A 17,640-nucleotide genomic window follows, 5' to 3' on the forward strand; every position below is an offset into this window, starting at 1 on the left:
ATGAATAAGACTTCTCCAACCCATGGTGGATGGGCCCCCAGTACAGACAACCCGAATCTCGTCTTTTATAGAAGAAAGAATCAATGGAGCCACAGCATAGAGGGGAGGGGGTCTCCTCCCGCCTCCAGTGCTTCACCCCCTGCCGCTGCCCAGAAATAGAACAGCGCCGTACACGGGAACCAGGTAACTTCTATTTAAAAATCAGAAGTCTTCCAGTACTTATTAGCTGCTGTATGTCGTGCATGAAGTGGTGTATTCTTCCCAGTCTGACATAGTGCCCTCTGCTGCCACCTCTGTCCATGTCAGGAACTGTCCAGAGAAGGAGAGGTTTTCTATGGGGATTTGCTACTGACAGTTCCTGTTACAGACAGAGGTGGCAGCAGAGACTGGTGTTGGGCTTGAAAGAAAACTGCACTTCCTGCAGCTGATAAGTACTAGAACACTTGAGATTTTTGAAAAAAAATTACAAATATACAACTTTCTGAAACAATTTTACTAAAAAAAAAAAAAAAAAATCCAGAGTACCCCTTTAAAAGAAGTATTCACAGCTTTAAGTATCTAAAAAATGTGCCCTGTCTGATGGAAAACACAAAACCATAAGCTCCTGATGTGTCTGCGGTAGTAAACACCCCACTGAATAATAATTCTGAAGTACGTAGTATGGTAACAACCGTTACCATTGCTATTATTTATATGGTGTCTTGCACTGTTAAGTTGTCCATCTCATGCCAAATGGTACAGGGACATAGGGACACACCTTACTGACAGGAATGAAGGAACCCCCAACCAATATCCCCCCTAACCCCCTGCCCAGTCGTTGAGTTATTGCCCCATTTCCCAGAGCAGTAACAGAGGAGCAGCACAATGCAGAGCTTATTACAATCCTTACAGGACATCTTCTCCGATTGTCCCTGCTCCTATACACAAGATGGTACTCACGCTGGCCGGTCTTCCAATATAAGGGCTGTGGTGGACAGAGGCTCAAACACCAGGCTCTTCCTCACATTCTGCTTTGGGGATGGAGACTTTGAAGCTCGGCCAATTCTGTCTTCATATTCCTTAGAACAAAAAGGCAAAAAATTCAGATGAAACATCCGACACGTGTACAAGTCCTTAAGAAGAACGCAACATTTATACGGCAAGGTGTCATAATAATAAACCCAGATGTGTACTTCCAGTTCCAGTATAGATGTGATTCATAGGGAGGAAACTGGTGTGCAGGGAGCTGATGCATTGCTCATCCTGCAGATGTAGCAGAGCTCAATGTGCTACTCCACAGCAAGACAAATAACTAAACTGAACAAGGATGAGGGATGACAAAGGCAGTTCTCGCATCGTGCTCGATAGGTTTAGCAGCGGTGGCTCATAATGAATCAATACATTACAGCATGAAAAACCCAACCAAGGCGGACGATAAATTGCTGATGTCAGTAAGTAATGAATAAGCCAATACTTAAGGACAAAGCAACTGAGCAACTGTGGAGCAGGAAAAAATTCTGAATATCATCAGATTTTTAAGACTGGTAGAGGAGAAATGCAAATAATGGGATGGTCAGGCTGAGCGGTAGGTCTGTAATGGAACTAGATAGCTGCTTGGAACAGGAATGGGGCAGGGATGGGGAACATGCGGCCCACCAGCTGTTGCAAAGCTACAATTCCCATCACGCCTGGACAGTCAAAGCTTTAGCTTTGGCTGTCCAGGCATGATGGGAATTGTAATTTTGCAATGGTTTCCCATCCCTGTCCTAGATTTAACATTGTTCCAAAACTCATAGAATATTTAACAGACCCGAATAAGAAGTGAGGTCTGGTCATCGCGTAGTAAGGGTCTTCTGAGCTATGCGAATAAGAATGTCTAGCAATGATCTAAATGTCTACCATAAAGGTCCATGCAGGACCAGATGCAAGTCACCACACCCGACTCCCACAACTCTCACTCGGCGCTGGGAGTAAAAACCCATTAGAATGTTTTACACTGAGGGGTCCACATATCTTAGGAACAGGAGGACTGTAGAAGTGAGTGATCAGTCCACCCTATTTAATGTTAGGTTCATCTCATTTTTGGGGGGTCTGCTTTAATGAGGGGGGGACATAGCATTTCCCCTGTTATGCCACATGTGGCCCAAAGGGGGTAGTTTTCATACCTCTCAATCACAACATTAGTGCTGGTGTAGAGGAGGATAAGTCATATCTACATATGTTGGCATCACAATCGGCTTTACCATGCTGTTTCAACTGTACACCTAGGATCCTGCCATCTCAATACAGACTAGACACTACTGTCCCACAAACCTTCAGTCCCGTCCCAATAGCCACCAGGATTCCCTATTCCACCATTAATCCATACTAGAGATCCTGCTGCCCACTAGAGATGTTACTGTCCCTCTAAAGACCAGGGATGCTACACATTCCCTGTGGATACAGGATCCTGGCATCTCAATGCACACACAGGGATCCTGCTGTCCCAGTAGACATCAGACACGCTGGTTTTACACGGTTGCCTTCAAACTTGATGCCAGCCATGCTACCATCCCACTAGACACCAGGTATCCTGTTGTTCTACTGACCACCAGGCCTGCTAACATCCCATTAAACACCAAGCATGTTGCTTTCCCACAAGACACCAGGTATACTATTTCACTGCCCAGAATGGGTGCTCCAATCCTACTAGACACCAGGGATGCTACTGTCCCACTAGACACCAGGGATGCTACTGTCCCCACTGCACCACAGGGATAATATTAACATCACCATCAATAACCCCCTAGATACTGGATAGTGGAAATATCTTATCAGAAGATGCTGTAAGCGACTTGTTCATAATAGAGTGAAATAAATTAAAATAATATATATGGTACTGGTGGCGGGGGGATAGCAGTTCTCTATACATTTACTGTACATTGTACTCCTCCACATCTCACATGCACCCTACAGGTTGGACAATACGCCAAGGAACACAACACCGTCCACATCTTTCCGCTTTCACAGCTCCATCAATAATACAAGAGGCGCACCGTACACCTAATGCACATGTTACAAAGGAAACAACTCAATCCTGTAATGGATCCTAGAAGTACAAAAACACTCTTTACTGATCTATGCATGAATAGTGACCTTTATAGCTAAAAGACAGTCTATGACATTGAAAAAAAATAACATAAAATCACCATAAACTGTATACCTATATCCAGGATAAAACCGCCAAGGTTATTGTCCATATAATATAATAGGGAATATATGTTATAGAAAATGAGACATCCTTTCAGCGTGAACATAACAAAAGAAGAATGCAGGATATTCTGCATCGATATCCTACAAGGTCACCGGGCGTACCAGGCAATGCTCCGCCGGCAGGGTAGTATCCATAGGGTCCCACTGGAAAGGTTGCACCCTGGAAGTAAGAGACATAGTGATGCTGCACATTCACTCACCATGAAAGCTGCAGTGCCTCAGAGACCCAGAAGCTGCTGCCCCATCCCGACTGGCATCACGACAAGTCTCCAGCATTTAAGAGAGCGGCTGCACCAGAAGCATCCCAGTAATCCCATAACAGGGGGACAGGGGCGGCGGGCAGCGCACAGCATGCCAGGCTGCCCTCAGAGGCCCATCACGTGCATCCCTGCTGTCAGCTGCTTTCTTCCGAGGAGCACACACAGAGCTGGGAGATGGGAGAACAGCCTGCGACAGCCATTCTAATCAGCTGCAGATACAATGCACCCAATCAACTCGCTCCAGCCTCGGCTCACATGCCTGGCTACAGGATAACGCACAAGGATGGAGTGAGTCTCCGGGGACCTCATGTTACCTGACAGATGGGAATCCCCCCTCCCAGGCCGAGAGCAGCACAAAGCCCGAGCACACGTCATATAATGTGCTGAACACACATCACAAGCCTATGGGTTGTAGGACTGCAAGTACCAGCATATGCTATTAGTGAATAAATCCTATTAGTGAATAATATCTAATATATTATTTTTAATCAAATGTAATAAATTAAATATATACAGTACAAACAAACAATGACTTGCTAAAGGAGACAGGAAGGCAATATAGCAAAAAAAATAAAAAAACAAACACTTTATGCAGGACAATGCAGCACCCACAAGGGTCGGATAGTCATGGATTATTCCCGGGACACAATAGTGAGTTTTCCTCGCTTACACTGCCTTCCCCACATGCTAATCCTACAGACTAGCGATAGGGAACCTTTGGCCCTCCAGCGGTTTAAAACACTACAGCTCCCATCATGCCTGGACAGCCTAAGCTTTTGCTTTGGCTGTCCAGGCATGATAGGAGTTGTAGTCTTGCACCAGCTGGAGAGCCAAGGTGCCCCATCCCTGCTATAGATCATCCCAGCTATAGATCTTCCCCATATAAAAATGTGAAAGAAGCTATTGTGTCAATGTAAACCATTATTTCTGAAGAACCTAGTTGACTAAATGTTATGATGAATTGCTATAGATCAGGGGTAGGGAACCTTGGCTCTCCAGCTGTTGCAAAACTACAACTCCCATCATGCTTTAGCTTTGGCTGTCCAGGCATGATAAGAGTTGTAGTTTTGCAACAGCTGGAGAGCCATGTTTCCCTAACCCTGCTGTAAGTCGTAGGACCGACACCCTATTAGATAACGTCTGTCCAGGCATGATGGGAGTTGTAGTTTTGCAACAGCTGGAGAGCCAGAGTTCCTTACCCCTGCTATAGGTCGTAGGACAGACACCCTATTAGATGACGTCTCTAAGTGAGCACTCACTGTATATATGTATACGTCTTTTAGACTATAAAGGTTTCACAAAAAACAAGGCAATGAGCACACAAACGAGGAAAGGGACCAGTTCACCTTAAAGGTGTTACCCAGGCTTATAAAGACATGTCTGCTTTCTTCCAGAAACAGGACACCTGTTTCGTACTCAGTTCAGGTGTGGGGTTTGTAGCAGAGTTCCAATGAAGTGAAGGGAGCTGACTGAATTGTAATACCACACACAACCTGAGGACAGGGTAGGCGCTGTTTTTAAAAGAAAGTAGCTGTGATTTTTCTATTACTGTGTAACCCCTTTAATCATTGCTCTTAGGAGACGATGGCAGCCATTTATGTTCCCTGAATTCCTATTCTCACAAACAGACTTCTGCCTAATTTCCTGGAAGTTTTCTGGGAACATTGAATTAGCTCATTGAAATGGATACGTCAGGGAAGGAGGACACGCAAGACACGCACTATATACATGACGCTTAGTATCTGCCATACTGGCGTTCATAAAACAGCACGGTCACTCCTGCTTCTTCCCTTAACCAGGTCGACAACTTCTATAGATCTATTTTTATATGTCTTGCGTAAGGTTCCTCTCTAGCTACTCGCTGCAAATTCTTCTGCTGACTCAAATGTTGCCTCTACATTAAATTATTAACAACACTGTAAGAGGTAATGTGCCGTACATAGCAATGGTAAAGAGGCCAATACACCTCCCTGGAGCAGAGCTGCAATACCAGACACAACCTGTGGGCAGGAGCGGCGCTGTTTTGAGAAGAAAGTATTTATGTTTTTCCTAATGCCCTGTATTGTTTCAAACATGAATAATCTAAAAGGAGGTTGCAGAAATATAAGAGCTCCTTGGCCACATCCTATGCAGTATATAAAGCAGATAAGAATTCCTGTATTTAGGCCGGAACAAATGTGCTCTAATTCATCCCTCAAAGCCGCATTGTATAGACGGTACAAGAGGTCTAAAGACTGATTACATGAGAAATGTTAAGCACACACATACCCACCTAACAAAGGAATCTCCTCCATTGTGCAAAAGAGGTAAAGGAGAAATACTGTGAAAAAAAAAAAAAAAAAAAAAAAAGCAGAAAGGCAGGGAAGTATGCTTACCTATCCTCGTGCCTGGGTCCAGCTGACAGCCGCCAGCCTCCTGCAGCTCCTCCAGCTGCAATGTCACCCAGCTGAGCTAATGCCTGCTCAGCCAATCAGTGACTGGGGCGGGACACACCCCAGTGACTGACTGGCCGAGTGAGCAACTTATTAGCCGGGCCCTGACATTGCAGCTGTAAGAGCTGGGTACGCGACTTCCCTTGATTCCAGCTGAAAATGACAGCTGATGGCTAACAGCGGGAGGCGGGAACAGCGCAACAGAGGCCTGATGACTGGTAAGTATACATTGATTATTAATTTCACCCACCCCCCTACCTGTTTTGAATTTCACTGGACTTCTCTTTTAACCAAATATTTCAGCCACTAGATAAAAGGGGTAGAGGTAACAGTATGTCCTGACATTTAAAGGGGCACAAAAACTCCTCTGCCACATAAGACACTAGCATTATATGATAAATAGGGGGAGCTGTAGAAGATTATTTTGGGGCCCAGGAACTTCACATTCCACCTGATTTCAGGTACATAAGGCCTTTTCAGGTACTTAAGGCCTAAGCAGTATGTTTCCATTTACTTAAAAAGGATATGTTGCCTGAAGCCATCACTATAAAAAAGCTATGCAGCCTACTGCTTTATTGCAGAGTTCAATGTATCATCCGTATACAGTTTGCTCCCCCTAGTGGTGGCTGCAGGAAGCCTGAATATTTATCTCTGGAAATATGAAAAAAACAGAACCTTTGTTTAAAAAAAAAAAAATGCACATTCAATACAGAAACTATTGAAATTGGAACTATTTAAATTATCAGTAATGTTAAAATAGTGGATGTTTACTAGAACCCACTAGCAAGAAGATACATAAGACATCATGTATCTAAATGCTTGTGTGTGTAAGTTCTTGTTTTCAAAGGCATGAAGTCTGTCCTGGCAGGCAAAGGGTTATAATACAGGTCATGTGCCTAGAGAAGAACTCCTGGATGGTATATTTACTTTGTACTATTTAACTTCCATATGTCACATATTGTCGACAAACAGTAATCAACAAACACTGGTGTATATTCAGTGTTAGCAATGTCAAGAACAACAAAGCAGGGATCATTGCGTAACCTTTGTCATCAATATGTCTACAATGGATGGTCGTCCTTTAGGGCAGATGTGCAGGTGAACTAACTTATCACGCTACAAAAAGGTCCGTAAGTTGTGACGTAGGCAAAAGGCCGAAAAAGAATGCGAGATCCTGGAACACCTTCACGCAGACAAGATGAGGTGGCATCTGTACAACCACAGGTAAGGTGCTAGGTTCTGGCAAACTAATTATGGCTGGTACCTGCTATATTCCCTCCGTCCTGATGGTGTCTTGTCCGGCTGATCACCATTCCTGGTCCCAGCCTCGGTACAAGAAAGTGGCCAGTCAGTCAATCACTGACTGCAGATGGCCACAATGACTGGCTGGGCAGCCACTTCCTTGTTTTAAGACAGAGAACAGGAAGTGGTGAGCAGAGAGGACTGGGACTGCAAGGGATCGCAGCAGGTGAGTCATTTGTGGCCAGTTTTTTTTAAAAGTATAAAATACCCCTTTCATAGAAAAGATCCTGAACTATGAACTCTTAGCCAACATTAAAAAAAAATAAAAAATAAATAACTATAGAGAACGTTTGACGCTGAAGGACCTGACATGAGTCTAAGTAGAATAACCATTAACATTTATTTTCACCTTAAGTGGTGCTGCAGAGGAATTGAGGACTTGTGCTCATCAATGATGTCCCAGCTCAATGTCCTAGGATCAGGTTATGTTCAAGGGATCGTTTTAACAAAGGTATTGTGCAAAGATAGGACTAAGGGCCGTATTACACCGCCTGATTACTTGATCGGTGCTCACTTACTGAGCCCATATACAGCACCATAATAGTGCAGCAGAGGCTGTATGTATATTGTTAGCAATGTCCGTTCAGCCCTTGTCTAATAAAAGTGTAAAATAAAGTTACATACATACCTCTCCTCGCTCCCTGTTGTCCTGCTAGCCTCAGCCACCTCTCCTCGCTCCCTGTTGTCCTGCTAGCCTCAGCCAGCTCCCTACAGTGTCTAAGGTGACAAGCCGTTCAGCTGGGACAGTGCCGCGGCCAGCGATTGGCTGAGCGGTCTGTCACCTCTGACACTGCGGGGAGTGGGCCGAAGCTAGCAGGACATCGGGCAGCGTAGACAGCTATAGATAACTTTATTATTATTTTTTTCTTCCCAAAGTCATCAGCCGTCAACAGAGGATCGTTATTACACGTAGCGATGTGTGCCTGGCGAACAATGATTTTAGATGAAGACCTGAAGACACAATCAGCAGATGATCATTGTCATTGCCTGATCGTTGTCTTTATTACACAGGGAGATAATCTGCCGAATTAACCTGTTCGTGTAATAGGAGAAGTCAGGCGAAAATTTTTGTTTAAGTATTGTATTGCCCCCCAAAAGTTATACAAATCCCCAATATGCACTTATTACAGGAAATGCTTATAAAGTGCTTTTATCCCTGCACTTACTACTGCATCAAGGCTTCACTTCCTGGATAACATGGTGATGTCACGACCCGACTCCCAGACTTCTCCTTTAACCATCTCTTGCCATTAAATTATGTTGGAGCAGGTAGTATGAAGAGGACTAAACCAAGTCCACTCTATATACAGCAGGTGGCGGACAATGACTATAACCGATATGGTTACTAGTGACCACTGCACATAAGCTATTAGTGTAATAGCCCTATTTCACAGAACGATTATCGTTCATAGACTCGCTCCAATGACCGCTCGTTAACGAGCACTTAACGATTTTTTTTAAGCGAACGATAACACATAATACGTGTGGGAACGTGAACGATATCTGTAGTGTAACGATTTTTTTGCGGTCGTTACATTGTTACATGGTCGTTTAAAACGTGGGGAAATGTAGGTAGACATTTCAAGAACGACTGAGATTTTTTTATTCAACGAAAAGATTAGCGAATTATTGTTGAAAGACCAACGATTTTTTTTCGACATGTTGAAAAAAAATAGTGAACAACTCAACGACGATTTCGCTGTTGTCGTTCGCTCGTTTACAGCTATTCCCACAGAACGAATATTGTTAACGAGTGGTCGTTTGAACGATTTTATGAACGGTAATCGTTCGAAAAAGTTCAGTGGAATAGGGCCTTAAGTGGTTCTGCCCCACCCCCCATATGACGTAGCTGCAGGGAATCAGTGGTCTAGTGAAGACCCTACATCTTAGTACAACACAACACAAGTGCCACACCTGTCCCCAAGTTTCAGCTTCATTCACTTCCATTGATCTGAATGGTACACAACCTGGGGACAGGAGTGGTGCCATCTCTGTAAGTAGTATGTAATTATTATTATTAAGAATACTTATTCTACATTTAGATATGAATGATAATAGGTGTACAGGCAATTTACATAAAGAAATAATCTGTCAAATATCAGGTCAATAAAAGTATATAAAAATTCCATGTACACAGTCTACACACAAAATTAACATTCTGTTCCATTCCATGTAAAACAGATGTCTCTGGCCCTTTTATCATGGCCATTTATGCTTCCTATAATAACAATTATTATCCACAAAGATGATAAACCCACTGAACTCCTCCGTCCATGAAGCACAATGTGACCGCTGCCCTAGAAATGCCCAGTCTTATTAGGAAAACACTTTATACTCAGGAATTCATTGCGTTCCTAATTATCGTAATTATCCGGCTGCTGTAACAGAGACAAGCTCTGGGCACTTCCGTCCTGCCTTAGTCTAGTGTGTGCCAGCTCATGTACCGCTGTTTCTCTCTTCTATAACGGATGGAAAATAATACCAACACCCGCCATATGCTTAAAAGGACACTATTTAAACCCCTATTACACGAAGTGATTATTGGGCGTATTTGGCTGTTACGGCTGATAATCGATTTGTGTAATAGAAGACATCGATCAGCCGACATGCTGGCTGATCGTTGTCCTTCAACAACATGTTGGAACGTCAATGATCTAGATAGAAGCAACCTGCTGCCATTGCTCCATGTAATAGGAACAGCAGCAGACCACTGTTATCTTCTATGGGCTGCCCAAACGATTTAACGATCGCCTAGGCTGCCCCCCAGAGGTGGGCGCTCGCTAGCTCCTCTGACTCGCTCCGTGTAATAGGGGCTATAGGCTTTATTGCACTCAGCAATTATAGGCCATATTTTTGGCCATAATAGATAGCAATGATCATGTCGGATGATCGTTGTCTGTTGTTGTCTTTCAACATGCTGAAAGACTAACGACTAAGATAGCAATGATCTGCTGCCAGTGCCACGCTGCTTTCTCATATGGGCACCCCGCGTCCCTCCAGCACTTACCCGCTCGCTGTTGGAGAGTTTAATTGCAGTGGCAGAGAGGTGGAAACAAGGCGCAAGCAAGCACTGACCCAACAGGTTGGCGCTTGCTTGCTCCCCGAGATTGCCCTGTGTAATAGGGGCTTATGGCATAAACTAGGTGCATGGGGTCCTATGGAGCTTTTAAATGTGAACTGAGCCTTTTAAAATTGCACACTAAACTTGATAACCCTGCAATTTTTTTTATGAAAACTTGTCCTCAATTACAAACAAAGAAATGAATTTAGAATGCCAGGTGATCGCTCTGATCATTGATGGTTGCACTTCTTCACAGACAATGTGGTTTTGTAGTCCCCAAAACGTCAGATTTGCAGTGTTTAAGTCACAGATCACAGTTATTGGTGGGTAAACCTACAATCGCATTCCCTGCCACAACAGTAGTGTAAGAGCTCAGACCATATAAATCTTAGACTGTGTAATGTCTTACAGTCAGGGCTCTGGGAAAATGCATGGATTGTGGAATCCACAGAATACAACAGGACAGATACTGTCTGCAATTGCGATCACAAGCAAGGGGACATAGACTATGTTACTGCTAGTGTTGTGGCTTCTGCTTACGACAGAAACCGCACAACTCTGCTGGATCTGTCATATTATAGAGACTATAGATGAACGCAACTCGAGCATGCTTAAGGCCAATCATTCGGCATTTAAATACAGGTGGCTAAAGTAGTTGGATGTAGCCCTAGGGAGTCTAGGAAAATATTGATACAGTCATAGGCTTCTGGATTCCTTAAGGCTGCAGCCACCGGTAATCAAATGCAGAACAATAGGACTAAAGCATGCGCGAATTGCGCTCATCCCTAATAGAGACCACTAGTGCTCAATGGACTTAATTGAGAAAGGGTTTGTCGTGTCAAACTCTGTTCTTTCCATCAAATATGATGGAAACAAAGATGGTGTCAGTGTGAACTGAAGTTGCAGCAAAACTTCAGAGCAAACATGTCACATTATATGGGGAAACCATACCATTAGCAAATTCTCTCGATTATGGGGTTAAGCATCCTTAAAGGGGTTATCCAGCACTACAAAAACATGGCCACTTTCCCCCTCTCTTGTCTCCAGGTTAGGAGTGGTTTGCAATTAAGCTCCATTTACTTTAATGGAACTGAGTTCCAAACCCCACCCAATCTGGAGACAAGAGAGGGGAAAAGGTGGCCATGTTTTTGTAGCGCTGGATAACCCCTTTAAGCTGATGGACATGCATGCATTGTGCTGATGAATCGTCACTTCATGATTCATGCACTACAAGGCTAGGTGTGAGTTCTGTGCAAAGTGCATGTGCCTGAAGCCAATAGAAAGTCCCAGACTATACAGGTGATAAAAAAATGCAGCAATCTAACCAACAATTACATAGCAGCATAGTCCCCTCTACATGGGCAAGAGTCTATAGACAACACCCCCACCCCCCGAATAGAAGTTCCATGAAAACCTCTTGCAAATTGGCATATATGAGTACCATTTTTCTGGAAAGTGTCTTAAAGGGCTTTTCGAGAAGTGGAAAAACCATAGCTGCTTTCTTGCTAAAACACTCCACTGTTGTAATCAGTCTGTGTGCGGTATTGCAGTTCAGTTTCATTACAGTAAATAGAGAGGAGTTCAAAAACCATAACAACCTGAGGACAGGGGTGGTGCTGTTTTTGTTAGAAGGCAGCTATGTTTCTCTAATCCTGTCGGCCCCTCTAAGCATAAAGCACGTCTTATACCTGATAATCTTTATCACAGACATGTAGAAAAGAAAAAAGAATCAGCATCAGAGCGCAGGCTGCGTGTATCGGGAATAGACGCATCAATAATTAAGGTGGTACAGGCAACATACAGTTTATCCTAGTTTATTCATGAACCGCGTTCTCTAAATCTTTTCCCTGGGTGCTGTGCGAATCATCGTGTTATCCAGCCATAAGACTTACTGTAAATACTACTAGACGTATAGGGGGAGGCCTGAAGAATTTGCTGAGAATTATGACACGACTTGATCAAGCCAATAATAGAGGACTCCTGTACTACTAGGAATACTGTTTTGCCTAATGCTGCGTTTACACGGAACGATAATCGTTCCGTGAAAACACAGCAAACGATCAAGCGACAAGCGAAAAACCGTTTATTTTGATCTTTCAACATGTTCACAAATAGTCGTTCTTCGTTCGCTAAAAAAAAAAAAAAAACGCAGATCGTGTAAACAGTCTTTCAAAGATTCATCCTATGTAAAAGATGGGCTTAAGCGATCTTAAAAACGATCGCAGTAACGATTTTTCTTACGAATTTTCTTACGATTTTTCTAACGATTTATTTGTCTAAACGCTGATCGGTATAAAAACAAAGTTGTTGCTTCAAAATCGTTAAACGATTGATTGGGCGAATTATCGCTTCGTGTACACACAGCATAACACTATGCTGGTGGAAGACTTCAGGCAAATCTCCTGGATAAATATGTAAAGACGCGTCATCAATCTGCAGAAACTTGCATGGCGGGCATATGAACATGATATATATGAACATGTGCCCCTTCTCTGTGCGCTGGCTCTACCCTCTCCATGCCCCCTCTTTGTGTTAGTCCTCTCCCCTCTGTGCCAGCCCCCCCCCCCCCCCCATTGGCTTCTGTAAGCAGCCAGGACACAGGAGGCCTGAGGCCTCTGGTGTCCATGGCTACAATCAGGACCCTGCGATCACAGAGGGACAATTCACCCTCTGTAAGTGGAGAATTCTTCCTCTGTAGCCCTATAGATGCTGCAGTATATTGTGGGTGCCATTCGGGGACGGCAGTACAGCACCTCAAAATCGGGACTGTCCCATCGGATGTGGGATAGTTGGGAGCTAAGCCTGCACAGACTTGTGTTCCCATGGTAACAGACTACAAACAAACCTGTCACCTGATGCTGCAGTCACACTCTGCTAATCTACTAAAAATATGCAAGCAAGAAGAATCAAACAGGTGGATGAAGTATGAGATAGGATGAAATCGCACAAGGTGTTTGTAGTCCGTTGCCATGGAGACACAAATCTAGCTGCAAGTAGCTTTGAATGCACTGAAATAATAAAAACTTCTTGGCAGCAGTGGTCAGGACATGTGAGCTATTATTAACTATCCGTATGTCCCACATGCATGTCCTGTGCTTGGCAACATAACTGAGAATACAGGTTTTGTAAACTTCCTTGTACTTTGGGAAACCAGAGGTCACTGGGAGCAGCAAAGGCAATGATGGATTATATAACTCTAGATAGATACCGTTTGTGCTTTCCGGGAATTGCTCTGCTGAGGTTCACGAGGAGGAATCTTTCCAAATAACTTCCATCCAATTTCATTCTGTTTTTCCACTTGGACACTCTTCTTCCGTGCAAAAATGTTCCTATAAGACAACATAAAGTTATCAGGAAAGTAATGAGATTGTTTAATCGTTCAAAAAGGCCACAATTCCCCCCCCACCCCACCCCAAAAATAAATAATGCAACCTAAACAGGGGTACAAAAATAAGCCCATGGCGCTTGTTTACTGAGCCTATTACACGGCCTGATAATCGTTTAGCAAGGGCTGCACGGAAATCATTAGCCATGTCCTTTCAGCCCTTGCCCTAAACCGTTATACATCGCCCCTCCTTGCTCCTGGTGCCCTCCTGTTATCTGCTTCCTTCCCAACACTGCGGCTGTAGCTTCAGAGCGGCCTGTCTGAGCTGAAAGGCTGCTCAGCCAATCACTGCCCGGGACCGGTGGACAGTGATTGGCTGAGCAGCCTTTCAGCTCAGACAGGCCGCTCTGAAGCTACAGCCACAGAGTTGGGAAAGAAGCAGAGAAGAGGAGGACACCAGGAGCAAGGAGGGGCAATGTATAACTGTTTATTCAATCGCTGGCCGTCAGCCGTGCATCACTATTACACATAGCAATGCACAGTTGGCGGCCAATAATTCTAGGTCTGATCGATGTCTTTATTACACGGAGTGATAATCGGCCATTTATCGCTACATGTAATAGGGCCTTTAATTTTAAATATGTAAAGGAGGCTCACATGCCCAGGGGGCATTCTCCAGCATACCAAGAACCCAGACAAGTTCGGCCTATCTACTCTTACTCAGCCCCCTCTGTGCCCGCTTGCATACACCTGACCCCCTTTGATTGACGCTGGAGACAGGAGAGGTCAAGAAGAGATGGGCTGGCCAATCCTGGGCTCTTACCATCCAGGGTGAACCCCACCTGGGCACTTTTATCCATCAACAAAAAGAACTATCTTGGCACTGGGAAAGATTTTGAAAATAGAAAAAAACTGTGATGTATGCCTACAATGCTGATGAGAAGCCCTATCTAGCCATTGGCTTATTTTTACTCCTGTTTAGCCAAATGACAGGTCTGCTTTTTAAATTACAATAGTATTAAAACATATAGGTTTTATGCATTAAAAAGGCCTATATAGCCCAGTGATTATAAAACAAACAAAAAAAAAAGTGTGTGTTAAGACCTTCTCAAATCACTTTATAGAGCAGCGAGAAGCGCAATAAAAGGGCAGGTTCTGTACACTTGCAAGCATCTGTACATGACTCTTGGGGGGTTTCTGAGCTCACAGCCCTCGACCAATGTTCTGTCCTTACATCTTTATTTACAAATTATTTCTGTGTTGATCCCACTGGCTATAGGCGTCACTTTCTTCTTGTGTCGCACACCCAGCTGTTCTGAACAAAGCCTCGGAGCAAGTAATAGCCAATATGCATCAACGTAAATTTGTATAAACACTTTACATATTTAGGGCTAGAATTTCCAATTTCTCTTGACAGGAAACTGGTATTTCAAGACCTGCGAACGGCTCGTAGACACAACTGCCGGCAGCTACTGTGTCAGAAATACGTAATGGGAAATTACCAAAAGAATGTCATTGTTATGGCGCTACCTATATTGTTTTCCCCAGATCCCTATACATTACATATATTGGTATTGGTGTTAATGTTCTGAAAAGGACAGAGACAGTGGTGTAACTAAAAATGGCTGGGCCCCATAGCAAAACTTTTGATTGCCCCCCTCCCCCAACCCCTTTAAAGAAAGGTCATGGGGGGGGGGGGGGGGGGGTAGAGACCAGGAACAAATACAAATAGTTGATCATAAACTAGACTTTTCGATAAACCAATTGTTGGTTTCATAATCTCCCATCGTGACATCAGAACAGTCTATAACATTTTTTATTCTAGCATTTTCTAATTTCCCAGAATCAGACAATGGCAACACAATACAGTGATGAGTGAATCACAGTAACTACAGTAAAAGTCACAAGACAAGAATAGAAAGTATAACGCTTCTCCATTGTTATTTATATACTGCAATTCAACAAAACACCAAAAAGAACATTCTAGTCATTTTTCTACCCAGACAAGAACAGAAAAGTGTGTGTGTGGGGGGGGCGCGGGGCGACACTTTGCAGGACTGAATAACTGAGACAATATAAAAGTAAAACTCCTAACCAGTAGGACATCCATGCTGCACCATACAATATTGCAGGATGGTTCATATGAAGTGGTTATTGACGGCAATTGGCTGTAGCTTTATATCCAATTATTGGTTCAGATTGGGCTATAACTGACCCACAAAAAAAAAAACGGATCTAAAGCCAGCTACACGCATGTGTTAGCATTGCAGTCAGCATAGGGAACCAACTCCCATACAGACATGCATGCTCCATTTGGCCGAGCACGCATGTTTATTGACACTGGTCTGGAGGAATAAGTCACTAGCAGAGACACATATACCTGGATTCATATAATAATATTGTATGAGCTCTCATTGATGATTGTTATTCTGAAACTGCCCGAGAGTTTAAAAAATTAAAGGGGGGTAGGTTTACGGGTACAAATATTTTTTACTTGATCAGGCTGGCTTGGAGGGAAAAACAAAACAAAAAAAAACACCTGCCCGATTCCTGCCCCTGCTATTTGGACACTCAACAGGTCCCCAATGACGTCTCAGCACATAGGAAGTGCCCACTCAGTCAGTCACTGGCCGGCGGCCACAGAAGTCATCTCCTAACTGTATAAAATGAAGAGAAAAAAAACAGCTCCCGGCACTAACCTTTTATCTTGCAGTCCAACTTTATTGAAGAAACAACATAACCATTGTGCAAGGAAGGAAGAGAAGAACGCCATTTGGGTTCTCTAGCAGCGTCTAGTACTTCATATAAATCAGTACTTCATCTAGCTGCACTGATATGTACAAAACAGCCGTCACTGATAGAGCGCCCTGGCAAAAAGATCTACAGAGCCTCATTCAAGTGTATTGAAACAGTCGACTAGCCAGATATCCCTCCAGGGAAAGGGTCTAGCCAAGGGATGGCTCCTGTAAGGAGACCACCAAAACCGCCATATTAAGTGGCCCTTTCAGTCACTTATTTTGAGTGTGAGGATACCCTTCACGAGTATGGAGTAGGATTATGGCTAGACGGGAGCAATACCTAGTAGACCCCCATGGTAAAACAATCACTGATCTCAGGGAAGACCTGCTAAAACCAATTGCATTCATCAGTCCCTTCCATTCCTATCATGTTGTTTCTACAATAAAAGGCTGAAACCATCTCGGTTCTGAATATTTGGGACAATATAAAGAAGAACATGGTCGCCGCTTAAAGAAAACAAAAAAAACAAAAAATACTAGAATAAAACATACATAGCTGCATGGAACCAGGAGTCACGAGAAGCAGAGTCATCGCTCATGTAATCTGGAGCATAAGGAAAAAGAGAACACACCTAAGAATTATATAAAAGCAGAATAGTCCATAAATCACCCCATGAAGGCTTATGTTACAGCTTCCTGACACTGAGCTCACCACACACATAATGGCTTGTCATTAGAGGAGGGCGACAGGCCTGGATTTACGTCCATGTTTCTCTCACATTTCACATTACAATGATCATGCATCTAATAAACGTGCTCTGGACCAGACCAGGTGTAATAATCTATATATAACCTATATATAAGGCTCCATTTACTATACATTCCTGAGCTGTGTCACCAGGATAAGAAATTCAGATGTGTACCACAGTATACCCATGGCATGTCCATAGACTTTAATAGACCTCATTTCATCCACTAGTAATAATAACATTGGTCTTTTTGACCAAGGCATATGTTTTGTCTGCTGGACTTGTCTACCTGGTCTTTGGGTGGGCCAGGGCACACAGTCAGAATACCTTTGTGAAGATATTCTGATCTTGACTGACATTTATTCCGGCGGCTGCAGCACTAGTGACACAGACAGCTTCCCCAAGTGTAACGTTGATTCTAATGCTAACATGCATTATAAAGACATCAAGGGAGGCTCAGTATCTTATGCCGCAGAATAAGCCACAGGTTACAATGCCAAGACCAGGGCTTGAGCAACCCTGCAGTTCCCAAAAAACACATT

General features: G+C 43.6%; 1 protein-coding gene across 4 annotated transcripts in view; it reads right to left on the bottom strand.

The window, feature by feature from the left end:
• Positions 1–17,640, bottom strand: part of TBC1D14 (TBC1 domain family member 14) — a 66,977-nt gene that overhangs the window by 20,083 nt on the left and 29,254 nt on the right. For 2 of the 4 annotated variants that reach the window (XM_069977388.1, XM_069977391.1), the window contains 2 exons: positions 13,495–13,615; positions 940–1,058 (listed from right to left, as the gene is read on the bottom strand). In XM_069977388.1, the coding sequence (XP_069833489.1) occupies positions 940–1,058; positions 13,495–13,615 (240 nt within the window). Of the gene's footprint in view, positions 1–939; positions 1,059–3,431; positions 3,452–13,494; positions 13,616–16,901; positions 16,949–17,640 lie in introns of those variants that run through there. The other 2 variants (XM_069977389.1, XM_069977392.1) reach the window with 2 other exon arrangements.

Source organism: Dendropsophus ebraccatus, chromosome 7 (assembly GCF_027789765.1).
Source record: "Dendropsophus ebraccatus isolate aDenEbr1 chromosome 7, aDenEbr1.pat, whole genome shotgun sequence".
NCBI lineage: Eukaryota > Metazoa > Chordata > Amphibia > Anura > Hylidae > Dendropsophus > Dendropsophus ebraccatus.